At 47.0% G+C, this 26,660-nt stretch overlaps 2 protein-coding genes across 6 annotated transcripts in view; one reads left to right on the top strand and one right to left on the bottom strand.

The window, feature by feature from the left end:
• YEATS2 (YEATS domain containing 2) overlaps positions 1-14,183 on the top strand; it is a 115,707-nt gene extending 101,524 nt beyond the window's left edge. For all 4 annotated transcript variants that reach the window (XM_023260359.2, XM_023260357.2, XM_023260358.2 and 1 more), the window contains 8 exons: positions 2,963-3,065; positions 3,972-4,045; positions 5,821-5,900; positions 7,002-7,203; positions 8,743-8,969; positions 9,876-9,950; positions 10,921-10,994; positions 12,417-14,183. In XM_023260359.2, the coding sequence (XP_023116127.2) occupies positions 2,963-3,065; positions 3,972-4,045; positions 5,821-5,900; positions 7,002-7,203; positions 8,743-8,969; positions 9,876-9,950; positions 10,921-10,994; positions 12,417-12,525 (944 nt within the window). In that variant the 3' untranslated portion in view covers positions 12,526-14,183. The remainder of the gene's footprint in view (positions 1-2,962; positions 3,066-3,971; positions 4,046-5,820; positions 5,901-7,001; positions 7,204-8,742; positions 8,970-9,875; positions 9,951-10,920; positions 10,995-12,416) is intronic.
• A 958-nt stretch (positions 14,184-15,141) lies between these two features.
• Positions 15,142-26,530, bottom strand: MAP6D1 (MAP6 domain containing 1). 2 transcript variants are annotated; one of them, XR_006585213.1, is made up of 4 exons: positions 22,840-26,530; positions 17,862-17,979; positions 16,707-17,357; positions 15,142-15,753 (listed from the first exon to the last, which is right to left on the bottom strand). XR_006585213.1 is itself a non-coding variant. In XM_023260360.2 (3 exons), exons 1-3 carry the CDS (start codon positions 23,214-23,216, stop codon positions 17,277-17,279), a joined length of 576 nt encoding a protein of 191 aa, XP_023116128.1. In that variant the 5' UTR covers positions 23,217-26,530; the 3' UTR covers positions 15,142-17,276. The 2 variants fall into 2 exon arrangements, 1 of the variants encoding a protein (XP_023116128.1); XM_023260360.2 differs by having other exon boundaries at positions 15,142-17,357.
• Between the last annotated feature and the right edge of the window lie 130 nt (positions 26,531-26,660).

Genomic DNA, 26,660 nt, shown 5'->3' with positions numbered 1-26,660 from the left:
GCAATACAGTACTGTAAATATTTTCTCTTCCTTATGATTTTCTTAATTTTTTTTGTCTCTAGCTTACTTCATTATGGGAACACAGTATATAATATATATAACATGCAAATATGTATTAATCAATTGTGTTTTTGGTAAGGCTTCCAGTCAGCAGTACGTTGTTAATAGTTAAGTTTTTGGGGAGCCAAAAGTTAAACACATGGATTTTTGACTGGGGGGGAGGGGTTGGCTCTCCACTCCTGCAAGTTGTTCAGGCCTCAACTAATTTCTTACAAATATGATAAATTATGTTAACTTACTAAAAACATGATGTGTTATCCTTTCTCCCCGCCCCCAAAAATGGACAAGCTAAATCTAAAATATACGTGGGAATGCAAAGGCCTAGAGTAGCTGAGGCAGTTTTGAAGAACAAAAAACTAGGGAACTTGGACCGTCAGATACGTCAGATATATATACACTTTAAAGCTACAGCGAGGGGTGCCTGGGTGGCTCAGTCGGTTGAGCGTCTGACTTCAGCTCAGGTCATGATCTCACAGCTCGTGAGTTCGAGCCCCGCGTCGGGCCCTGTGCTGACAGCCTGGAGCCTGCTTCAGATTCTGTGTCTACCTCTCTCTCTGCCTCTAACCCACTTGCATTCTGTCTCTGTCTCTCTCAAAAATAAAAATAAACATTAAAAAAAAATTAAAAAAAAAAAAGCTACAGAGATAGGGGCGCCTGGGTGGCTCAGTCGGCTAAGCGTCCGACTTCGGCTCAGGTCATGATCTCACAGTTTGTGAGTTTGAGCCCCGCATCGGGCTCTGTGCTGACAGCTCAGAGGCTGGGGCCTGCTTCAAATTCTATGTCTCCCTCTCTCTGCTCCTCCCCTGCTCACGCTCGGTCTCTCTCCTTCAAAATAAATAAAAACATTAAAAAAAAAAAAAAACTTAAAGCTGCAGAGATAGTGTTGAATTGGTTCAAGAATAAACAGAATAATGGAATGGAAAAGAGAACCCAAAAATAGACTTCCATGTATATGGTCACCTGATTATGACATTCAGTAGGGAAAGGATGTTCATTACCATACGTAATGCTGGGTTAATTAGATATATCCATTTGGGAAAACACTGAATCTTACACCATAAACAAAAATTAATTTGAGTTGGATATAGAGCTAAATGTGAAAGGTAAAACAATAAAGCATCTAGAAGAGAATATTTTCATGACCTTGGGCAAAGGTGCTTTGTAAACAGAACAGGTAAGAAAACTAGCCATAAAAGAAAAGGTCCATAACACTGGGAACCTCACTTCATTAGAGGTACAAAATTAAGAGTGAAAGTCAAGCCACATACTCAAGATAGTGGTGATTGATACATCTAACAAAGGAGTCCTAGCTAGAGTATACATACGCAGACCATCGAAAAATCAATATGAAAAATATGGACACTAACTTTTCTTTAAAGAACGGTGAACAGACACTGCACTGAAGAGGATATCCAGATAGGTCATAAAGATATGCAAAGTTGTTCAATGTCATTAGTCATCAAGGAAATACAAATTAAAGCCATAGTGAAATGCTGTTACATTACCAAATAAAACACTGGCCATTCAAGTTTTGGCAATGATGTGATGCACCTGGAACTCACATGCCCTGCTGGTGGGACTAGAAATTGATATAATCACTTTGGAAAGCAGTTTGACATTTTCTGATCTGCCAAACTGCAGGTTAGATTCTAATAAATCTTACATTTATTAGATTAGGTTAGATTTCTAATTAGATTAGATTTCTAATAAATCTTATTAGATTCTAACTAATAAATCTCCTACATTTGCCCTCCATTCCAGCAAATACACTTCTAGGAAGTGCACACATATGTCCATCCACCAAAAGACATATACAGGAACGTCCATTGCATTGTTGTTTTTAATAGCTAAAAAGATGCTGATGCAAAGGATTATGTGCAGTAAGATTCCAGTTATGTGAAATTCAAAGTGGACAAAAGGTGATTATCTTTGGCAGGGAGGAACTACCAAAAGCATAGGGAGCCTAGTTGAGGACTAGAAATAACTCTATATCTTGATTGGAGTGGTGTACATGGGTGTAGACATAGGTAATTGAACCATACCCTTAATATTTGTACATCTTTTGCAAGCTATGTATCAATAAAAAGGAAGAGAGATGTATAGAGATGTATTAGTAGATCTCATTTGTAGACTCTTGTTACATAGGAAAGTACTGAAGGATGTTAAGTATGGAAATGACACTAAAAAGGTCACTTAGGAAAATTTTCTGGTCCGTATATGCAAGGTGAGTTGAAAGGGAAGGATTGAAGGCAAGGAAGCTGATGCAGAAGCAGAAACTGTGTGGTCATGGTTTTTTGACCAAAAAGACGCAGAAATACAGGGAGACACATGCACCTGAGACCTTGCTATCTTCTGTCAGTAGATTTAGTAAGATTAAAGCCTAATGTGATTGGCTTGGTTATTTCCAAGCACAGCAGATCTGAATTTTGCTTATGCCTTGTGTCTCAGAACACTAATGCTGAAAGTTGATAAACTTAGCTGGAGAGATGATATCCAATAGGATATTAGAACATGCCAGCATTGTTTTTTAATGTGTGTGTGTGTGTGTGTGTGTGTGCGCGCGCGCACGCATGTGCGTGTGCGCACGGGCACGCACGCAAGGGGGGGGTGGATCTCACATAGTGGTGTGGTTGGCCCTTTAAGAAATATATAAAAAGCCATTTTATTGCCCGCCTTGTCATGAGCCTAGAGTTGCTCCCCCCGAGACCCAGGGTAACAGTTCTTCCCTTGTCTGCTGATCCTGTGATGATGGGTGCCATCTCAGTCCCCTGGCTGTGTCTCTGCAGCAGCTGCTGTGGCAGTTTCCTCCCTGAGTTTCAGTGGAAGAGCTTTTGTTTCTGCCTGCACATGTCCTTCCGTCATTGAAGGCTTACAGCTCTCTTTTGTTGCTCTTCCCTTGTAGTAAAGACTGAACCAGAAACGCCTGGGCCAGGCTGCCTCTCTCAGGAGGGTCAGACACCAGTGAAAACAGAAGAAAGTTCTGAACTGGGAAACTATGTCATTAAGTAATTATTTCAGTCCTTTTTAAGGGAGTTGTGATTTTGGTGTTTTTATGATACTTCTTAAAACCCGTTCCTGTGACAGCTGAGTATGTGCAGAGTTGTGTGTGTATAGAAGTAAGCCCCTTGATGGGTGGGACCTTCTGTCCATGTGCAGTTGAACAAGTGTTACCGCTTGATGCGCAGCTCAGGAGTCTTCAGTTAATACACTGATGTCACCTAGGGGTGGGAGGCACTGGATTTGTTGCCTTGGAAGCCTCAGGTGGTACAGATCTCCCTCCAGTGGAGCTTGACAACATGTACTTTCTTTGCTGAATCCTTGGGTATGAAATTTCTGTGGGGTAATTACTCAGGTGTGTATACATTTTATGTCTGAGTATCCATACACCTGCCTAACTTAAACAGCTGCCTTTTCATGGGCCATACACAGTCATTGCTTTTTCTAAAAACATTTCATGAGATTTTCTAATTTCCAAATTGGGAACCCACCTCTGCCCATGTATTTTGAAGCATGTCAAATTACTGGGGACAATAGAAACTTAGACACTTTCACATGATAGGTGACAGCAAGAGCTGTAATAACCCTAAGAATAGGCATTTGAATATAGAAAATTTTCTGCTCTAGTAGCATTGAATTGAAAAAGGTATGTGATTATTTAATTTTAAAACATAAAATTAAACATATTTGTGTAATTTGCCATTCCTGGGGTCTCATCTGGTTTATGTTTAAAAGGCTATCCATGAAAGGAAAGACCTGCCTAGTACAATTGGTTATGTTTTAATTCCCTTGGAAAGAGGATATGTACATAAATTCGTGTGTGTATGTGTATGTGCGTATGTGTGTATATATATATGTGGCTAGAAACCACTGTGTGTGTTTACTACCTTAATCTTTTTTTTTTTTATTCTCAGGATAGACCATTTAGAGACTATCCAGCAACTCTTAACAGCAGTGGTAAAGAAGATTCCCTTAATCACTGCAAAAAGTAAGATAATTATACTGAATATATGGATGCATTTTTAAAGCTGTGAACTACTTGGTTTATTGAGTCAACTTAAATCATATTGTAGTGTAAATTAATACTGATGTAGTAGTTATCTTAGGAGGTTTTAATTACAACTATAGTTCATTTGCAGGATTTTAGAATTCATAATATCTTGGTCAACCAGTTGGCCTCTTACTGTTAACACTATGATCTATGGAAGGAATTTTTTACATTTGTTGTATGTAAATCTTAGTAAATCTGTTGTATAAAACTGCATTAGTTTTTAATGCTTATTAAGGCAGATTAGTCTTTGCCTGCAATGTGCCAGACTCTGTGCAGGCTCAGTACATTTACTGTCTCTTGTGGGATGGGTGGTATTATCTCCATTTTACAGATGAGAAAACCAAGGCTAAGTAACTTACTCAAAGATCACTAGCAATGGGTAGTGAGGGAGGATACTAACCTAGGTCTGACTCTAAAGCCATTAATCTTTTATCCCTCACTATCCCTCACTTTGTACAAATGCACAATTGTCAAGACTCCCAACAGTGAAGTCTGTTCTGTCACTACCCATCGTCAACAAGACTGAAAAACTTGCCTCTCAGTTCTTTAGACAGAATCAGCTGCCTTTAGGGGGCAGATAGCCTGTTGATACTCAGGCGTATGCTCTTGGGGAAGATGACTACGAACATTTAAACTTCTTTTTTTTTTTTTTTTTTTTTAAGTTTATTTATTTATTTTTGAGAGTGAGAGGGAGGGAGGGGCAGAGAGAGAGGGATAGTCCCAAGCAAGCTATGTGCCATCAGCACAGAGCCCGATGCGGGGCTTGAACTCATGAACTGTGAGATCATGACCTGAGCCGAAATCAAGAGCTGACGTTCAACCAGCTGAGCCACCCAGGCACCTTGCAGACATTTATAGGGAAGGGATGAAATAGATTATCATTGTTACATTCATGGGAATATGAAAATGACAGGCCAAGTACAGCCTGCCCTGCTTATTTTTTTCTAACAGCAAAGAAATTACCTCTTTTTTTCTTGGTTGAAGTCAGGGGGGTTATTCTCAGGTAGTTCAAAGGAAACTTTCAGGGACATTTTTCTAGCCTGGCAGAAAAAAATTAGAAATCTGTTTTTTATATTTACTTAAAAAAATTTTTTTTAATGTTTATTTTTGAGAGAGACTGCACACGAGTGGAGGGGCAGAGAGCGAAGGAGACACAGAATCTGAAACAGGCTCCAGGCTCTGAGCTGTCAGCACAGAGCCCAACATGGAGCTCAAACCCACGGGCTGTGAGATCATGACCTGAGCTGAAGTTGGATGCTTAACCGAATGAGCCACCCCGGTGCCCCAAAAATGTTTTTTAAAAACTTAGATACAAATATAGAATACTAGAACTGGAAGGCAGGTTAGAGACTATCTGTCCCAATGGTCTCATTTTACAGATCAGAGAACTGAAGCCAGAGGGGTGCTATAGGATGCCTGACACCACTTAGTGAGTTCATGGCAAGGCCAGGGCTAGACCTCAGACCTCATGTTCCTAGTGGAGTGCCATCTCCACTGATTTTAATAGGTAGTCGACTGCCATGAAGGTTGCTCTGCCAAAGAAGCCGATTTCCCAGAGACTGATGTTGTTTTGTATATCCATTTTGCCCAGTAAGGAATGTATATCCAATAAATAGGTCTAAAGAAACTTGGGGACATATCCCTCGCAGATAAGGTTTGATTTAAATCATAGCAACTTTATTCATAGAGTTTGCTGGATATGTGCATTCTAGGTGAGGATGCCAGCTGTTTTTCTGCGAAGTCTGTGGAGCAGTATTACGGCTGGAACATTGGAAAGAGGAGAGCTGCTGAGGTAATCCTTTGCCTGCCTTTTTGTTACACAGGCTGCCACTGAGTCTGGGAAGAAAATAACCAGAACACATGTGCATTCAGGCTGCTTCCATAAACCTTGTCTTCTGGAACAGTGACAAAATTTGCAACATATTTTATTAAATATTTAGTGGCAGAATTTTTTTCCTCCATTGAAAATCTCATTTTTTAAACACTTGGAGCTAGCCTTTGAAAGGTCTACTTGTTTATCCTGCATTGGTAAAAATTTCTAAAAATCTTATATGAATTTCAGTATATTAAAATGAAACCAGGTATTTGTTGAGTACTTCCAATGCAGCAGCTCCTATGCCAGATGATGGGGTTACAGGAGAAATTGGCATGTGTGAAGGTATGCTCTAAGGAAGTTGGTGTGATGGGTTTGGGGAAGACTGGGGGAAAAGGGCAGTAGGAGACCATGGGTTGAGACCAGGTGAAAAGCCTAGGAGTTTCATTGTTATTTCATAAACATTTGATACACATTCCTTGACTTCTTTAAAAAAAATTTTTTTTAATGTTTATTCATTTTTGAGAGAGATAAGAGACCGAACATGCGGGGTGGGGGGGCAAAGACAGAGGGAGACACAGAATCCAAAGCAGTCTCCAGGGTCCGATCTGTCAGCACAGAGCCCGATGTGGGGTTCGAACCCACGAGCTGTGAGATCATGACCTGAGCCGAAGTCAGATGCTTAACTGGGTGAGCCACCCAGGCGCCCCTCCTTTACTTCCTTTAAAAACTTTTAGGGGTGCCTGGGTGGCTCAGTCAGTTGAGTGTCCAGCTTTAGCTCAGGTCATGATCTCACTTGTGGGTTTGAGCCCCGCATCGGGCTCTGTGCTGACAGCCCATAGCCTGGAGCCTGCTTCGGATTCTGTGTCTCCCTCTCTCTCTGCCCCTCCCCTGCTCACGCTCTGTCTCTCAAAATAAATAAACATTTAAAGAAAAAAATTTTTTTAACTTTTAAAAAGCACAATCAGATTTAAAAAAAATAATTCTAACAAGTTAGCATGGTAATTTACAGTTGGATGATTTATTTTAACACATTGCTAAGTTGAAATTAATTGTGGTTCAAAAAAATATTTTTTTAAGTGGCAAAGAGCAATGACAATGCGAAAAGTCTTACAAGAAATACTGGAGAAGAATCCAAGATTTCACCACCTGACTCCCCTTAAAACCAAGCACATTGCTCACTGGTGTCGCTGCCATGGCTACACCCCACCTGATCCTGAGACACTGAGGAGCGACGGGGACTCTATTGAGGATGTGCTGACCCAAATCGACAGTGAGCCAGGTACACCTTCGGTGGGGCTCACTGGGCACCATCATCAGTAGCCCGAGAGGTGTTTCCGTGGAACACGCTCTCATCCCTTCACCCTCCACGGTTCTTGGACCACTTCAACCCCAGAGGACTTGAAGAGCCACCTTAAAGAACATGAGCATTTGCTCACCTGTAGCTGTGTGTCCTGTCCTCCCCTGCCCCAGCCAGGAATGTTCCAGCCTGTGGCATACAGCAGGCACACAGTTAGATCATTTCTTCTTTGAAGACTTTCCTAACCCACCTCCTTTCCTCCAGATAGAACTGACTTCTCCTTCCTTTGTAACCTTGCAACCACTCATAGACAAGTCTACCCAATCTCCTTGAAGATGGAGTTGCTGCCTTATCCATTACTTTATTTCCAGGCCTAGTTAGGAAGTGCAGCACCCAGCATTGGAGGCTCAACAACTAATAATGTTGCAGACAGGATGAATTGTTTTATGGTAAAGAAACCAAGAGTTGTGCTGTATGGGGTGGGAGCGGGGCATAAAAGATATTTTGAGTTTCACCTTAATAAGAAAGGTTGTTTTCTCCTCCCAGCTCTACACTACTTGTGTAGAAAAGCAGAAGTGCCACCTCCCAGTCTGAGGGAGACTGGGGTCCAGGGACAGTGTGGGAGACCTTTGAGACACAAGTTCAGTGTTCTCCCTGAAGCTTTCCAGAGAGCCCTCATGCAGGACGACCTCTCCTTCCTCTGAAATCCAGCAGCATTTAGTATCAAACCTTCACAGTTTGTCAGAAAGAAATATCTAAGTTCTTTGGAGGACAGAAACCATACTGATTATCTCCATACCTCATTGGTGGCATACACGAAGCGCCATACTTTACATATACAATGCTTTCTGTTAATATGGCCGATTAATTTGTAAGTACTCAGTCAGTGAAGCAGAATAAGCCAGGAGCTGGTGCCCTGCCACCACCCTGCTAGGCACCCCTAAGCCCGTCTTGTGCCTGGTCTGGACCTCACTTCCTTATCCTGAAGTGAAAGGCATGCATTGTAAGATTCCCAGGTCCTCCTCTTCTGGCTTTCAAGTTCTAATACTCTTTGTTAGACTTTGTGTAAATCGACTTAACTAAAAATGAAAATGTTAACAGTACTTAACCTCTGAGCAGTGAGAGGTGCTCATGTGGGTGATTTTTATTTTCTTCACTGTGCACTTTTAAGTTTTCCAGATTTAAAATATGAAAATCAGTTACTCATTAGCATTTGGGGCTTGAGGGGATGGCCTAGTTTTGGGTGGCGTAAGTCAGAATTGTGTAGTGTCTGCTTTGTCTTAGATTGCAGTCACATCACATACACGTTAACACGAGATGCCGGTCTCTGTGCTTGTCTGTCTCATGAATCACTAGTTCTCACAGTTACAGATCCATAGAATTCTAGAACTGGAGAGAAGGTCAGCTCCCCTGATACTTATCCCTTCTTCTCTGGGTCTCAGACTGTTGGTCTTAACAGAGATGGAAAGTCCTTTTCTTTTGCCACCACAACTGCCCTAAGACTAAGTACCTCTCATTTAGAGTGCCCGTCGTCATTCTCCTCTGCGGACAGCCTCTGCCGGAAACTGGAGGACCTACAGCAGTTCCAGAAAAGAGAGCCAGAGAATGAAGAGGAGGTGGATATCCTCAGCCTCCCAGAGCCATTAAAGATCAACGTCAAAAAAGAACAGGAAGAGAAGCAGGAAGAAATGAAGTTGTACCTGCCACCCACACTGGGGTCTGAATTTATTGGTGACATCACACAGAAGGTAGGGGCTGTGGCCTGTTGTGTTTTTTGGTCACAAACCAGGTGCTTCGTGCTCAGACCCTCAGCTTTATAAACCGACAACCAGACTTTCCTGTCAAATGTGTGAGTCACTTCTGCCTGATGGACTTGGGTTATGCTCTCTGGGTGTCCCCTTTGCTACATCAGGGCAGGAAAACTAATTACATGTGGAAAGGTTGCTTGCTGGCCGTGGAACTGAAGCAGAGGCAGCTAGGTGTGGACACTTTCTACTTTCATCTTTGCTCTCATTCGCCTCGGTATAGAAGCACCTCTCCCTCCTGAGGCACGCGGTAATATTGCCAAGTGGTACTTGAGAGGGTCAGCTCGCCCTAACATCTTATAGCCCCCACGTGCCCTGCCTGTGGTGTGGGTGTGGCACACACACTACCCTGCGGTACTGGAGAGAGTTCTCTCTCCTCTGGTGGAGCTCAGCTGCTCTTCAGCATCTGTCACCTGTACTTGGGACCCAGAGGGGAAGAGTCTTTCTTTACAGGAGAAAATGCCAGATGGGGCAAGACTCAGTTTCCAGGTATATGTTCATCACCTTTTGCAAACAGGGCCTGAAGTCTGATTCCAGGCTTTCCAGTGTCTTAATCCTACTATCAGAATTCGTGGCAATTCTGACCATGATCTTCATGAAGGAGATTTGGGGGTAAAAGCAGGATTATAATAGTATTTTTTAACAACCACTCAGAAACAAAGAGAAATAGGATAGCGTATTCTTCCAGTTGTTACATTTTGTGTTATTTCCCCTGAGTTTTGTCCAGATTGCTTGAGAGTTATTCTTTCAACTGGACATCCCTTTGGGTATCCAAGAAGTGTGCTTGTTTGGAGAGATGTTCTTTGTAGGGTAGAAGGAGGAACAAATGGCTTTCTTCTCCTTTTCCAGATTGGGATCACCCTGCAGCCCGTGGCACTTCACAAGAACGTGTATGCGTCTGTGGTAGAGGACATGATTTTAAAGGTGGGTGCCTGCTGGCAGCAGAGGGCCCATGAGCTGCCTCCAGAGGCCGAAGCACTGAGGTGCCAGCCAGGCAGGATAGTCTGGGTCCCAGGCTGTTTTGAATAAGGGACAAAGGCAGAAATGGAACATCGGAGATGTGTTTTTTCATCTTATTCAGGCTTAACATTTCCTCTTTTTTTCCTCCTTCTGATTTTTTTTTAAATTTTTTTTTTCAACGTTTATTTATTTTTGGGGGACAGAGAGAGACAGAGCATGAACAGGGGAGGGGCAGAGAGAGAGGGAGACACAGAATCGGAAACAGGCTCCAGGCTCTGAGCCATCAGCCCAGAGCCTGACGCGGGGCTCGAACTCACGGACCGCGAGATCGTGACCTGGCTGAAGTCGGACGCTCAACCGACTGAGCCACCCAGGTGCCCCCCCTCCTCCTGATTTTTAAATGAACTAAATCATGGGTCTTCTGAGTGTTAAAGCATCTCCAAGAGTTTTTGCGCTGGTGTCACTCTAATGATACTTAGTGCCTTTTGAAGCGTTCTGATGTGAGCATGCTCTCAAAGCAAAGCCTTGGGTTTTCTCCACATGTCACAGCAACAGAGAAATAACCACAGCCGTGCCCTCCCTGGGCAAGAGGATGACAAAATTGCTTCCTTACCTGGCCCGAAGCAGCTCCTTTCCTGATGGACCCCTCTCGCAGCAGATATCACTCACAAATAACCCTCACCTGTTTTTTCCTTAAAAAACAGTGTCTGATTAATGAACGTTATCCCCATTCAAAATTTCTCAGAATCATGGGCTTTATTTTTGTGAGCTAATATTCGTGGTCTGTTACTTGAACGTTGAGTTTTTTCTTAAGGACTTTTGATCCTGAGATACAGTTGTTTTCCAAGTTTTGTGTATGGGACGGGGTCAGATGTGTCCCTTCTTACCAGCAGGCAGGTGGCCGTTTCTGAAGTAATCACGTCTTCTGTCATAGGCCACAGAGCAGCTGGTGAACGACATCCTGAGACAGGCTTTGGCAGTTGGATACCAGACAGCATCTCACAACAGGTACTTCTACCTCTTTAGTCCGTGGTACTAGGTTTACAGATCTTTCCTGACAGTTGAGTTGCCCATCCAAAGGTTTTATACTTACTGAAATCAATCCAGTTGGAGATGGAGGTGGCCGTGCTTGGGACGTTCTCAGAGGCAGACAGGCTCAGGGGTCTGCTTGGTCATTTTGAGAGACTCTCTCGTTGTGAAAGCTCACTGTTTCCCCAAGGTCTGTATCTTTCCAGTCACTACTTCAGACACACTGTTCCAACACTACAGGGTTGAACAAATACCAGCTCTTTGCAATTAAAGATAATAATACTGTCTGTTATGTGTCAGATGTTGGAGTCACACATTGCATATGTTACCTGATTTATTTTCCATTGGAGAACTGTAACCCTGTTTTTAGAAGTCAGGAATCTGGGCATTGAAAGTTAGTGTTCCCTGCCTTTCCCTGCACATGTGTGATAGAGAACCTACATTCACCTCAGACCTCACTGGCTCTAAAGCCCACAGGCTCACCACTGCTTTGCTGCCTCCCTAATTTTCACTGATCAGGACACGGAATTTTGCCTTTTCCTAGTCCCTGAAGAATGGCAGACAGGCTTTTCTTTGTTCCACATCCTGTCATTCCTTTCAAAGGAAGCAAGTATTTTATCCCAGTATATATGCTTAAAGCGTGTCATAAATTTGTAAAATTTACAGATGTATGAGTGTCTGAGGACATGAAGAGGCCTAGATCAGAGGACCGTTAGGTCCGACATCACAAGAATATAATGCATGGGGCAGTGTGGAAGACGTCTTTAAAAAGAAGGAAGGGGAAATGGGAGTTCCTGGAATGCTCCTTTCCCGGCATGAGATCCAAGAGTGGGCTGAGGGCCTTCTGCGGCCCCTGCTCATTGCGGTGGTCCTGGCTGTGCAGACACAGGGTACCCTGGGCGCTGTTGATGAGAACATTTAACATTACACTGGCCTGGCAGGACTCCACCTCCCATCTTCCCAAGACAGAAACAGGGGCCCACGGTACTGTGGTCCTTTGACTCAGCTTTTAGTCTAAGATTGAATTACAAAAACATTCTGTTGTGCTGTCCACTTTACTTCCTTCCTCTTTCCTCAATCCTCAGTCTTTTTTCCCCACTCAACCAAGTTCTTGAAATCCATCTCAAACCTGTGACTGGGAAGTCAGATTTGAGCCCTAAAGAGGGCTGGCAGTGAAGAGGGCAAACCAGTCTTGGCCGAAGTGAAAGAAATGAATAGGGAAGGAGAACAAGTGAGAGGACGCACCTGGCCTCTCTGCACCCCATGTGGCCCTAAACCGGGTGTCAGCATTGTCCCCTTCCAGTAGGGCCTATGTACAGGGTGGTCTGCTTGATAAATGGATTAATTCAATTATTAAATGCCTGAGGAAATTGCACCTAATATCCTTTGTTTTTTCGACAGGATTCCCAAAGAAATCACAGTAAGCAACATCCACCAGGCCATTTGCAACATTCCTTTTCTGGACTTCCTCACAAATAAACACATGGGGATATTGAATGAAGATCAATGAAGATGCCCTTGGAAAAGCAGGATTTGAAGATGTAGCCGAAGCTTTGAACTGTGATGTCTCCTCTTTGGGGAAGGAGGTTATTTTCTGTGTGCCTCAGAATATTATGGCTACCAAACCATTGTCTCCACCTAATTCTCTGTAACACCAGAGTGTTCAGTCCCAGGTCAAATCCCTTCAGGACAGAACCTTGTTTCCTGATTCTAGAATGAAGTTGTGAGTGGATGTGTGCTCTGTCAGCTGGCATTTGCTCACTCTCTGTAAAGAGAATCTCAGAGCTGGGCCAGGCCATGTGTAGCAGGTCCTTCTCTCCTCTGGGCGTCAAGGGGCACCTTCGGCTTGAGTGTAGGCAGAGAATAAGACTGGCACCAGAGGTTTTCACCCTTTCTGAGGTTACAGGCAGTTCCAGCAGTTACCTGGTAACCTCTGGAGACAGACTGGGCTTCGGCACTCGGTGGCCGTGGTGCAGAGGACCCAGTCAGCTATAGGAAGCAGTAATGCCTTGTGGAAAATAAGATAGTCTGGGAGCCTGCACGCTGAGCAGAAGTCTTTGTTCATGGAGCACAGGAACATTACTACAGCCAGGCTCAGAGAACTGTCCAGGGATAGACAGATCCCAGCATAGTCAGGGAGAGGTTTGCTATAGTCGGGAAGCTTTTAAAATATGTTAGTAATCGAGAACACCCACAAACTCCAGGTACCTGGCAGACTTGTACCAGCTTTGCGAGCGTGCGTGCGGGGCGGAGAGTGGTATGTGGGAGCACCTGCCACTGAGCCCATGTTGAATGCCTGGTGGGGGGCAGCCTCTGGGGCAGGCCTGCTTGGACCATAAGTCCTGTCAGTGGATTTAGTGTCCTGTTCTTTTCCATTCAGTCTTTTCAAAGAAGAAAAGCTTTTCAAGGAAACACTGAGTGCCTTAAAGAGAAATAACTGCCGAAGCCAAGAGGCAGGAATGTCAGTGCTCAGAAGCAGTGAGAATAGGTTGTATCCATATGTGGAGCCCTCTCGGTGGGAGAGGTGAATAGAAGAAGGGAGGTTTGCAGTGCCCACGTGACGTCCAGTTCCATTAAAGATACTCTGTCCTAATCTTCCTAGCATAGTCTGTGTCGAAGGAAAGGAAAGAATTTATTCTGTTACTGGGAATTTGCTTGGAGGAAGTTTGAAACCTGTGAGTCAAACTTATCCAACCAACATAATTCACATTTTCATGAGTTCTGTAGGCGTTTGGGTCAGGAACGGAAGACAGGGTAGTGACTGAGAAACCTGCACTTCTTTATTCAACATCTGAGGATTGCAGATGCAGAAGGAAATCTATTCGGTAAGGCAGTGGGAGGCCCAGGCTTAGTAAAAAAAAAAAAAAAAAAATTGAGTACGTAAAGGCTCAGGTACTCTATACATGAACTGCTGCAAGCAAGGTGAGTGGGCAAGTGCACAGAGTTATTCAGCAGTGGACTGTGACAGATTTACAGGAAGATTTGGTCCAAATGGCAACAGGTTCATTTAGTACATGTATGGAAGCCTAAAGTAATTATCTTTTTGCAAATGAAATATTAAATGATTTAATAGTTCCCATATGTGTTAATGTTTCAAATGTGTTTGTATCATAACATGTAACATAATTGTGTAACAGAAGTCTGCAATAAATCTTTTAGTATTTGTGATGGGTTCTTCGGAGTTTGAACACTACACTTGGTAGGGTTCTTACATTAAGTCAGAGAGAGCTGGAATGGGGCAGAGGTATAGGTATTTGTGGGTTTACATTAATTATTCCACTTCCTTCCAAAAAGAATTTACAGCTCTTCAAGATAAAGGATTACAGTTACATAAAAATCTGAAAAAAAAAAAAAAAATTGGAAGATGCATGTTGACTGTGGAAGTAATTATTTCTGACAGCTTTGGGGCAAAGGAAAACTACCTAATTGAGCTCAGAGCCTCCTCAAAGCCAAGGCCAAGAGGGAAAACAGCTCCTATTGTCTAACAAAGCAGCCTGGATTTTCCGGAAAGATAGAATTGGTCTATGCTGAGGTCTGGAAGAAGTTACTCCTGTGATACAGTCCTGCTGTGACCATCTGCTATCAGAATGTCTAAAAAAATTACCAAAGATGCAGAAATATTTCAGAACTGACCACTTTTTACATTCACCCTTAGTAAGAACTAAGGGCTTTGAAAGCTTTGGTTCTTCAAAGGCAAGAAGTTTGGAAGGGAAGGACGTGATGGGAGTCCAGGTACGTAGCTTTCTTGGGACCAGACTTCACTTACTGTCAGCCTCTAGGGAAGTGAAGTGTCTGGCAGAGTTGATCCCACTCAAAGGGGAGGTTCCCCCATCTTCCTCAGGGTGGGCTGCAGGGTCAAGGTTTTCTCAAAAGCTGCTTTTTGGAGTTTGGCCTAAAATCCTGGTGTTAGTACAGGTGTGAGAGTATTCCCATTTGCGATGGGTTTTTCTGAGTTTTGAAGCACCACGGAACAGAGGCCAGACCTTGATCGAAATGCAGGTGAGGACTTTGGAGGAGCCTCCTTCTGGCTGGGCCTCATGGTGCATCCTCAAGGCCGATCAAGGCGGCTGCTGGCAGTGCTAACATTGGTTATGGAATCATTGATTCTGAACTCTTTTGGCTGAAATTAGCTAACAGATTGAACTTTTTATTTTTAAAAACATTGCTCTTTACAGAATTAATACAAAAAAGCTTATGTAGAAACTTTAGCAAATATAGCAAGGTGTAAAAAATTTGTTACCCATAATTCCCCTTCCCGAAGATAACCACCATTAGTATTCCAATGTATTTTTCTATCTTTATCTAGTTGATATAGATGTGTAGGACATATGTTGGGGGTTGACACCACACAGTTGAGACTACGGTCTCAGGTGCTTTGGAAGGCCACTCCAGTAACATGAGGGCAGGCTTTACTGAGACCTAGCATGGGTGGAGGAAGTTCCTTCTTCAGAACCCAGATCTCCTACTAATGAAGTATGGTGAGGACGATGATTGGATTGGGGGTTTTGTGAAAAGCTGTCCTGGTACATTCCAGAAAGGTTCCTTGGGCACACACTATGCTTTCCAGAGGCAGGCCCCCCCGTTACCCCGCTGAGGTACCGCACCAGGGCTCGGCTGCGGGGAGGGTGGTGATCTCCGTGAGGTACTGCATCCAACGCCAGTGTGGAGGGCAGTCCCAAGGGGGAGTCCCTAAGATTTGCAAGCCTCCAAGGGTCAACCAGCAGTAGTTGATAAAGTCCTTATTACCAAGAGGAGGATAAAGACATATGAGAAGGTGCTCCATGTTTATAATTAAGGAAATAACAAACCGTAACAGTGCATTTTCTCATTTTAGTAAAATCAGATTGTACGGTTAATCTGTTCATTTCCCACAGAATGCACAGCAGCAGGCAGTCTCTTTTCCCTCAGAAACCTTTAACATGCAAACCAATGAAGTCTGAAATAATGGAACTCTTTGTGTAAGCATATGATTTGGGTTCTGGCTTTAAAATGATTCAGAGCATCTCCTTTGCAGGACTGAGGGAAGGCTGTGCCAGCCAGAGCTAGCCCCTCTGAGGGACCAGGTTCCCTCCAGCTCTCAGGGGCTGTGAAACCTGAGTGCCACTGCGGGCTGCTTAAGTAAATGTTCGCCAGAGCCCCTTGGGGCTGGAGCGGGATAAAGATCCAAAGGGAAATCCTTGAGTTTCCTTTACCCACAACTGCCATTACCTTGTGCACCCTAATCTATAAGGGGCAGAAACCCCTTCGAAGGTTTGACCACCTGCTGTGCAAACCCGGGCCAGGCTGGCTCCCTGTGGCCACATGGGCTGGGACTTACTGGGAAAGGAGGCAGCTTTCCAAAGACAACAGCTGCTTCCTCACAGCTCCCTGTGACTGAGAGAGCAGGGTGGGAGTCCAGGGGCTGGTAGAGATGACACTCTACAGTCTCTCAGGGAGTAAGGCTAATGACACTTCTTCCCCCAAAAAGCTCCCAATGCTTAGCAGGTGTGTACCATGTTCCCTTCTAGTCCACTGTTAAGGGAAAAAAACTGGAATTAGTAATAAACTATGGGGCTCAGAAGCCCCAAGATAAATGTCATTCACTCAGTACTTAAAGCACTCAGCACAAGAAACCTTTTGTTAAAATGTAAGGGTCATCTTCGCCCTAAAATATGTCTTTGAAATTGAAACCATATAACTGATACTCTGTACCTTTTGGAAATGTCATCCTGGTTACTCAGCATCATCATGAGTCACATGCAGGTGATTACCTAAGATTTCTTCTACAACCTGAATGGTGGGGCCATTTGTAGGAATATCCAAGGACAGTACTGTGGGTGGCCATAGGTTACAAAGTTACCATGCAGCCTGGGAAAACAAGAAGGTGGACCTTACTGGTTTCTTTCGAGCAACTGTTCTGTCCCTAGTCCTCAGCCCCCGTGGACCAATTCAGTTCAGAATTGATCCTTAAGTTCTTCAGATTTAAAAACGGAAGGGTGGCCAAAAGAGGCAATTTAAAAAAGATCTGAAGCCTTCTATACTCGCCTTGAGGAACAAGAGATGGTTGAGGCCCAGAGCCCAGCTGTGTGGGGCCATGTCCATCTGCGCCTCTGCTCTGCACCAGGCCTGCAGTCCGGGTGGCAGTGGGGGAGAGTGGTGCCCGCAGCAAAGGACAGGCCTTTCCCCTGGGACAGCAGGGGACCAGTCCCAAGATCTCACCCCATTCCCCATCTCAGCAGCACTGTGTTCCGACTCCACTATGGCACTCTTCCTTGGTGGCAGTCACACGTTGAGGATCCGGGGCGCAGGAGCATGAAAGATGGCTGACGGGTTAGGGGTGAACTTCTTCCTCCCCTCAGTAGCCTGAAAAATGAAATGTGGCCCCATATCAGTGTGCCTTTCCATCAACTTTCCCTCTTCCCCCAGTTCCAGGAAGAAAATTCCTTCCTCCTGTCCTCCAAGAGTTGAGACTGCTGACCTAAAGGGTCCAAGGGGAAACATATGCAGGGGGCAAGGACTTTCCATTCTGCTGAGGCCTGAATCACCTCCCTCCCCATCTCCTCTCACACAAACGCTAGGGACTTGGAAGGCTCATCGCTAGTCCTCACTGGTAATGGGTAACATGGATTCAGGAGGGGAGGGGATGCTCAAGCCAGCACTAGGGAGATGCCCACCTGGCTGGCAACAAAGGACCATCTTGGTTCTCTGTTGGGGGATGACTGGGTGCTCAGTGCTGTCCGTGGCTATAATGACATTTTGCACCATCCAATCTGACTCAGTCCCTAGCCTGGGGAAAAGGCCTCTGTTCCCACACCCGGTGCAGCCGGGAGCCCAGCCCCTTGCCCCACAGCACCAGTTTAGCCTGACCTGGAAGCTGACCCCAGGGCTGCCGTCCCAGCCGGAGCTGTGGGTTGTGAGGACTGTGGCGGGTTTTGCCTTTGTGGATCTCGATGGCTTCACTCCAGTCCAAGCCTGGAATTCCTGTCTGCAACAGAGAACACGGACCCCCCTTGCACAATGTCAGTCATCCCTCCTGACTCTTCAGAGGCCACTGCCATTGCCCCGTGCTTCCTGGAATGCCCTGGCCAACCTCCACTGCTACAATCCTGCTTTGGATCCAGACGCAAGCACCTAGTAGGTGCTGGGCATCAGAAACCACATCCCAGCCCTTCCTTCAGTGCTTCCTGTTTTGTCTCCAAGCCACCCAGAACCTATGATGGTCGGTCCCCAGCTCACTGGTGGCCCTTACATCCACAGGATGCCAGCCTAGACAGCACCCAGCGCAGCAAAAGTCTTCCATACCTGGTTCCAACTGAGAAGGAAAAACAAGAGTATCATGTTTATGTTTTAATAATTTGTTGGGGCGCCTGGGTGGCGCAGTCGGTTAAGCGTCCGACTTCAGCCAGGTCACGATCTCGCAGTCCGTGAGTTCGAGCCCCGCGTCAGGCTCTGGGCTGATGGCTCGGAGCCTGGAGCCTGTTTCCGATTCTGTGTCTCCCTCTCTCTCTGCCCCTCCCCCGTTCATGCTCTGTCTCTCTCTGTCCCAAAAATAAATAAAAAACGTTGAAAAAAAATTAAATAATTTGTCTTATTAACTCCTACAAAGACAGGACAGATTGGAAGGGTGACTCAAAAAACTACAAGCCGGTCTGGCTCTTGCATGGCACCGTGCACATGGGTACATCTGCCTGCGTACGGGAAGGAAGGTGGTGGGGAGTTTGGGGGGGTGGCTCCCAGGACAGAAGCAACAAGGCAGGCACAGATTAGCTCCATGTTCCCGGAGTCCATTTTTTGATAAAGATTTAATTCCTCAATTCCTCCGCATACAAAAAAGCCCTCTTTAATTCTATCAACTCCCCTGCTAGAAAGCTCAAGAAGGCAGAGACCTCCTGTGTCCATAGGAGCACCTGGCCAAGGCAATGTTCTATAGGAGACAGTCCAGCTGGCCAGGGGCAGCACCCACATGTGGGCTGGGTCCATTCTTGTCTCATCCCACCCACAGCCCTGGCTGGGTTTCAGGCCCAGAAGTCAACAAAGCTGCCTCTTCTCCTTGGTGGCAGCAGCACAGCTGGGCACCACTGGGCAGGCCGCTCATGGAGGGAGCAGCTGCGCCTGGCCACGGTCAGCACTTGGGGGTGCCAGGAGGCAAGTGGGGCCAGGGTCCTATCACATCACTTTGGCTTCTGAAGCTGCAAGGTTCCAAAGACCAGCTGCCTGAGCCATCTGCCATTCTGTTTCTCCTGCGGAAACGGGTCCTCCCCTGGGCGTGCCCTTCTGTCCCCAAACTGAGCTGAGCCTTGGGCCTGGCAGCCTAAGCCTGCCACCCTACGGTGGCTGCAGGGGTCCCAACATGGAAAGTGACCAGAGCCAGGAGTGAGAGTGATGCCCATGGCTGCTCCTGGGGCAAGGCTGGTGCTGGAGACCAGTGAGAAAAGACTGCAGTGGGATGGAGAAGGGACCTCAGAAACCGGGTGACTGCCTGGGAGAGAAGGCAGGCAGAAATGGCTCTGGCAAAGAATAAGAACACAGCCACATACACCGTGCGCCTCCCCTGACCAGGCTCCGTTCCCATCCAGCTCGTTTGGGCCTCAGCTGGACCCTGGCGGTGGCAGTCCCACTGAGGGTCAGGGGCCACCTGTGGCAACACCGAGAGCCCTGAGTTCTCAGCCCAACAGGGCTTCAAAGCCATTCGTTCCTCTGATCCTCAGTTTCCTCATGAAAAAGGCTACTGACCCACGTGTACAAGGTTATGATGAAACTTCGTGCTGGGCACTTCAATGGTTGGCCCTTTGACTCACCAAGGAAGGATAAAGGAGGATGACTGAGGAAAGAGGTCTTCTAGAGTGGGTGGAGCTAGAACCTGGGCCAAAGGTGCCCATGGCACCGAGAGAATTCCAGAGGGGAGGCTCTGGGAACTTCTCAGGAGAGACCCAGGCTGGTTGTGAGAGCAAGATTCCCTGCACCCATCTGGCCAAGCAAGTGAGGCAGATCAGCTTTCACAGGAGCAGCAGGGGCTGGTGAGTGGCCACAAATATTCTGGTATTTTTGGATTCCCTGGATCTGTTACTTTTCCTACTGAATTTCTTCAAACCGTTTGCTCAGATAACATGCATCTTACAAGGAAGAGTCAGGATGGAGTTGCACACGTCAAGCCCTAGAGTGGGGAGGTGAGGGGTCCCAGAGGTCAGCTGGCATGGTGTTGGGGAAACCAAGTTCAGCAGTGGTCGTGGGTCTTGGCCAGAGTTGGGATATGGGGGCCTAGGGAGCCAAGCTCTGGCTATTTCTGTTTTACAAACAAGGAAAGGGTCAGAGAGACCAAGTGACCCGCCAAGTTTATACCCCAGGAAACCAGAGCTCCAGTGAGTCCCAACTCCGGGCAATACCTTTCCACCACTGCAGGACACCACAAGAAACTAAGGGGCTCAGAGGCGGCAACATCTGGGGGGTGAGGTCTTGGGGAGATAATCTATGGGAGGAGGTCCTGAGCCTGGTGCCTGGTACGTGCTAAGCAGAGAATAGCGACTGGTACCTTTGGCGTTACTGGAGCTGGGAAGACCCAGCAAGACGTCCAAACCCACCATCTGCTCAAGACAAGTGAGGGGCCGCTTCTAAAAGCCCAGTCTTTGCCTGAACGTTCCCAGTGAGGAGGAGCTCAGCACACCCGAGGCAGCTCACACCACCCTCCTTCCATGCGAATTATTAGAAAGCTCTTCCTTTCCCTGAGCTGAAGCTAGCTCCCCACGGGCTCTGCCCCGGGTCCTGCTCCAGGTCTGGAACATCAGCCATTTGAAGGGGTGCACACCCAGGCCCTCTGGCCTTCCAGACCTCTCACCATCCAGGCCCCTCCAGCCGGGCCTGGCACACAGCAGTCAGAACCATCCACAGCCTGGCTAGGGCCTGAGCTGGACTCCGTGTTTGCCCTGACATTCCCCTGTGAATTTCGGCAGCTTGGCTAGAGCATGCATCAGTGAACGCAAGACCCATCCTGCAACTACCATTCCCCTATTAAGTTCCTGAAAAACTGCACGCCCAGGAAGGAACCTCTGGGGAGACAGAATGTTCTACATATCTTGAAAATTACTGTATGGAAATTCTACCTTAACACCTTTGATTTTAAAAATAATAAAACTGGGGCGCCTGGATGGCTCAGTCGGTTAAGCGCCTGGGCTCTTGGTATCAGCTCAGGTCACGATCTCAGTTTGTGGGTTCAAGCCGCGCATCAGGCTCTGTGCTGACAGCATGGACCTGCTTGGGATTCTCTCTCTTCCTCTCTGCCTCTCCACCACTCGCTCTGTCTCCCTCTCAAAATCAACAACAGACTAGGGGAGAAAGTTCATACCTTTTTGCCCCTTTAATTCTGTTTATACTAATGAAATTGATAAGAGTAAAGACAGCTATAAGGATGCTTATCACAGAAGTTATTTTTTCCTCTAAAAAACTTTTTTAAAAGGTAGTATGTGTACATGTTTAAAAATAAACAGTTCTTCAGAGAATGAAAAGTCACTCAGTGCCCTTCCACCCCTGGCAACATCCCTTCCTTCTCCCCACTCTGCCTCTCTCCAAAGATTCCTGTTTTTTCACATATCCATCCAGAGATAACCTATGCTTATTTGAGCAGATAAGTATATATCAATACCCTTTTTAAAAATACAAATAAGAAGCACACTGTTCTGGGTTTTGTGGGTTTTTTTGACACATACCCATCCAAGATCTTCTGCTATCAGTACATTCTAGGCCTCCCAGTAGCCCATCCTCTGGGCTATAATTAACCAGCCCCTACACATCAGTAGGGCAGTGGGACTGTTTCTATCTTCTGCGGTACAATGTTGCAACATACCTTATACTCCTTAGCTCCCACCCCACCTTCAAGGATACTTGTATGGAAAACTCCTGGAAACGAAGTACTGGGTCAAAGAAACTGTTTTTAATGGTCTCAAATTAGAAACATCCCAAATATTCAATGATACGACAGCAGAGTAATAACTGGACATATCAATACGTGGATAGTATATCCCTAGGATAAAATACTGCACATCGATTAAATTCACGTTGTAAAAGAACATCTAGTAACATGCACAGACACCCAAAATAGATGGAAAAATGTGTACAGTAAGGATCTAACCATAGAAGAATTACAGATGGATATACACACTCAAACGTTAAGGATTAGAAAGAACTACCAGTTTGGGTAGGATTAAGGGAGTATTAACTTGTTGTAATGTCTATAATTTCCAATTTTTCTATGGTGAGTTTATGTTACTTTTGTAATAAGAGAAAGAAAAAAGGAAGCCCTCAGTTGTCCAGGGGCAGAGCTAAGGTGGGGGCAGGGTGGACCCACAGATCTGTCCTCAGCGAAAGCCAAGTCACTGGCTCTCGGGCACTCAATGAGATCCCGGGGACCACCTACTGGGAGCTCCGTGTGGTCCTCACCACCAGTAAGTCCACAGTACACTGGCCAGAGGGAGCTCACGCAGTTGGCCTGCACGCCCCCTGCCTATGGTGGGGCCCACTTGGTGGAACTTAAAGCAGATTTTAACTCAGTCAAAGGCAGGTATTTCTGACAGGGCTGCCCGAGAGGAGAGCGGGCTGTGAGCGAGGTAGTGAGCTCCCTGTCAGCAGAGATGCTCGCTCATTCACTCAGGCTGGTCAGGGAGCAGCAAAGGCGACGCCTCCCGTGCTCTGGGACCAAAGGGGATGGCCTCCGAGGCCGCCTCCCGGAGTGGTGTGCGATGGGGGCTCCAGGCGCCTCCTCCCTCCCACTCAACGTGGTCCTCAAGGCTCTCGGCTTGTTTCCTCCCACCGCCGGGTCCCGACTCCAAGCACTCCCCTGCCTGCAGCCTCATACCTGTACGACGTGGTCACCGCTGCAGCCGCATCCGCGTCGCCGATGGGGAGCACGTAGACGCCCCGGCTGGGGGCCGTGGGGGGCTTGCTCCTGCGGCCGCTCGCACCGGGCCCCCGCCCTTGCGGCGCATCCCTGGGCCCCGCGGGCGTCCACACACCGAAGTCCCGCTGGTACTGAGTGAGTGGCACGTCCCGGCCAGGGTCCCGGGCGCCTGCAGGGGACGGGCCCCTGCGCGAGGCGCCGCCGCCCGGGCCCGGCTCCTCGCTCTCAAGGTCCGAGTAGTTGTGCAGGGTCAGCGGCACCGCCACGTCGGAGCGGTCCAGCTGGTTCCAGCGCCGCGCCAGGCAGCAGAGGCGGCTGATGCAGGGCCACGCCATGCCGGCCCCGGTGCCCGCCGCTCGGCTCCCCGCGCTCCCGGCTGCACCGCCCCCGCCCGGCGTCCCCGCCCCCGCGGCCCTCCCCGCGCCGCCGCAGCGCCGCCCCCTGGCCTGGGGGTGGCCGTCCGGGGAGGGTGGAGGGCTCGGCGACAGAGCTTGGCCTGGGCTACAGCCGCGGAAGAGCACGGTCGGATGGGCGCAGAGACGGGGAGGGGGTTAAGGGAGAGCGGAGGCAACCGAAACTGCCTGGAGGAATTTACCAGCGTCCAACTTGAAGGTCTCATAATTTAATCAAGTTCCCTTTAACGCTGTCTTCTAAATCGGACCTGGCTTCGCAGAGAGCGAGGGCTGGGTGGCAACGATGCCTTGCTGACCGCAGTCCGCACCTGCCAGGGTGGCGGTCCTGCATTTGTGTTCGACTGCTCCGCGGGGAGTTGCGGGCGGGCGCACAGAACGGAGGTGCCACGATGCGGGGATCACAGGGCAGACGTGGGGCCATGCTTCCCAGAGAACACGTGTTTGAATCGGCCAGTGAGTCACCGTTTGCCTTTACGGTGCTAAATTTGTAACAACCAATTCAATTTTCATTGAGAACTGGCATTAGCCCTCAATTGACCTTTCCCTGGATTTTAAAATTCCGAATTTTAAAGCACGGCAACAGAGAGTTTAGTGTTATAAAGCTGCCGACAAATCTTTGATCATTGTGCTTTAAAAACTCTCTTCCCTCCTGCAGGCATTCTTTTTTTATTGCAGAGCAAAGTTTGGGTAATCCTTCAGGCTAAAGGTCAGTCTGTTTAAAGCATGACGGGGCATCAGAACGAACTCCCTGGCCACACAATAGACTTCCTGAGCATTTGACCTGTGACCTCAACGTGCACTGCAGAGCAATGACTAATTAAGCTACTGAAAGAGCATGAATTACCCACAGCTCCATCTCAAGCATATACTTGGACAGTATCCAGTCTGCACCTTAGAAAAGAGAACTGCAGTACAGCCCTGGCCAGTCAGGACTCCTCTCCCAAACCATCGCCTCTCTAAGCTTCCAGTCACAGCAGGTGACAGGGCAGCTGCCCTACCAGGCCATGACCCAAGAGAAGAGAAGCACACTGGAGACACTGGGAGGTTACACACCTGCTCTCCCTGGGTGGGGTAAGCTGTCTCTGTGTGACCTCTGTGCTCCAGGGCCCGGGGTTAGCCAGTGGAGACATTTGGTGACTACAGTATTCCATCCTGCAGGAAAAAGAAGAAAAAAAAAAAAAAAAAAAGGCAGCTCTTCTATTTCTTCATTCATCAACCAACCAAGAGCACTTCTATGTGCCTGGAATAATGCTGGGGGCCCCCAGAAGATTAAGTGTAGTAGGGCAACAACAACTGGATTAAGGCAAGTGGAAAGAGGGTGGGGAGGCTGGCCTCGCCACCTGTAATGAGGGGCCCTGGGTCAGGGTGGAAACGCAGGGTAGGGGGTCGGGAGGTTCAGCAAAAGGCAGCAGAGATGGGACCGGGCAAGCCTCAGGAGCCATACTTAAAGCTTTTCACGGGGGACACAAGGGAAGGACGGAAGTGTTTTAGCACTATGTGTCCAGATGGAGACACACAAGGAAATTTTAGAGACCAGCTGGAGAACAGTCTCAACAGTCCAGGTTAGAGACAAGGGACTGAACTAAGGCACAGGCACTGGAAATGGAAGGGGCATTGGATTCTAGAAATAAGAGATGAGGGAAGGAAATCTAGAATGGCTCTGTCTCTGGCTTCCACTTGGTGAGACTGCCCCTTAAAGCCAGGAGTGATATTTGAGGTGCCAGCCTGTGCAGTGGGGTCTCAGCACCTGAAACCATACCTGGCACGCAGAAGATGCACGTACTGAGGACGGAGGTGGTCTGTGGGCCTGGAGCTCAGAAGACATGCTCATGAAGAAAACTGAAGCCAGGGGAAGTGCAGGGAGAGGAGAGCTGCATCCCTAGGGACACCACACTTACCAGACCAGTAGAGGCGGCACGGCCTGAGAGGCACAGGAGCCAGGTGGAGCACGGCCTTCGGGTGCTCACATGTCAGCAGAGAAGCCACAGTGAGCAAACACCCTAGTGGGCAAAGAGCAGGGACCAGCGCCAAAGCTGTAGACAGTAAGGCTGGGGCTTCCAGAGCTGGGCTCTGACCCTTCACAATGCCATTCACGGAGAAAATGGCACTTGGGCTGTTCAAAGCCTCCAGCACTGAGGTATGTTATGGACAGAGAAGTGATTTAAGGGACTTGACCTTCTCAGTGTTCCTTCCCTAACCATGACAAAGCAGGAAGAGACAGGTTTTCATGGCCTGTGCTCCTAGCCTTCCCACAGCAAGACATAAATTTCACTGTGGACTCCATATGGAATGTCCATGTGATCTCAGCCTCCCATCCCAACTCTGAAAAATGCTTCTTGCCTCATCTGTATGTCACAGGGTTGTTAGCATAATGTAGTCAGAAATGTCAAAGCACAGCAGTGTGACCCTGAGCAGCTCCCACATGCAGCCACCCTGGTTCCTTCCTGGCAAAATGAGGGTTGGGTTAAAAAACAACTCTCTCCTGGATGTGATATTAGTTTAGAATAGAATCCTTTCTGCCTGGTAAAAAGAGGCACCTCATACTATAGAAGAATCTGGGGGAAAAATATAAAGAATCGCCCAATCCTGGACAATTCCTATGTGCAGGCACATACTGCCATTCAGCTCTCAACACCACGTGAGGTGGCACGACTCACTCCTTTCCCTACAGCCCAATGCTCCATGCCCAGCACCACACAATGCAGATGGCTGTGCTCCTCTCCCATGCAAGGTGCAAGATCTTGCATTACCTTTCAAGGCCACTGAAAGACTGAAAACTCTCCTGTAAATCTTCTCAACAAATACTTTTAAATTCAAAAGGCATTTCTTAGAAGTAATTTTCAATCACGAGGGCAACAAGAGTTCTGCTATAGTGAAGCTGTTACAATGACCACTGTCTATTTCAGTAAGATGCTTCAGTTCAAGAGTGTACGTTTTCAAATGTAAGATGCAGTCAGGCTCAGATTCAAGTCTGGGTTATCCGTGATAGTTCCTTCTAACTCTTAATTTAGCTACAATTTTAACCTAGAAAGCAAAGCCTAAAAATAGCTTTTTGTATATGCCACTCACTGCCAGAAAACATTACCTTTCTTGGGAAAATGTAGAAAATACTACAGCTGTTGTTTCAGACCAAGCCAGACAGGAGATACTCTTAACATTTTTTTTTTTTTAAACCTGTAGACCAACCAAAGAAAGGGGTAGGTGAGTAAGCAGAAATGCAAGAAGGCCAAAGCACAAACACCTGCATTTGTGAATGTCATGTCTTTCCCTGTGCACTCCTGCCAAGTCCACGGCTTAAACTATGTCAACTGTAACAACTAACAGCAAAGATTCCAGGGCACCATGAGTACTCTTCTAAAGGGACAC

The sequence above is a fragment of the Felis catus genome, chromosome C2 (genome assembly GCF_018350175.1).
Source record: "Felis catus isolate Fca126 chromosome C2, F.catus_Fca126_mat1.0, whole genome shotgun sequence".
Classification (NCBI taxonomy): domain Eukaryota; kingdom Metazoa; phylum Chordata; class Mammalia; order Carnivora; family Felidae; genus Felis; species Felis catus.
Note: the sequence above shows the minus strand (reverse complement) of the source record. Positions and strands in the feature narration are given on the sequence as shown.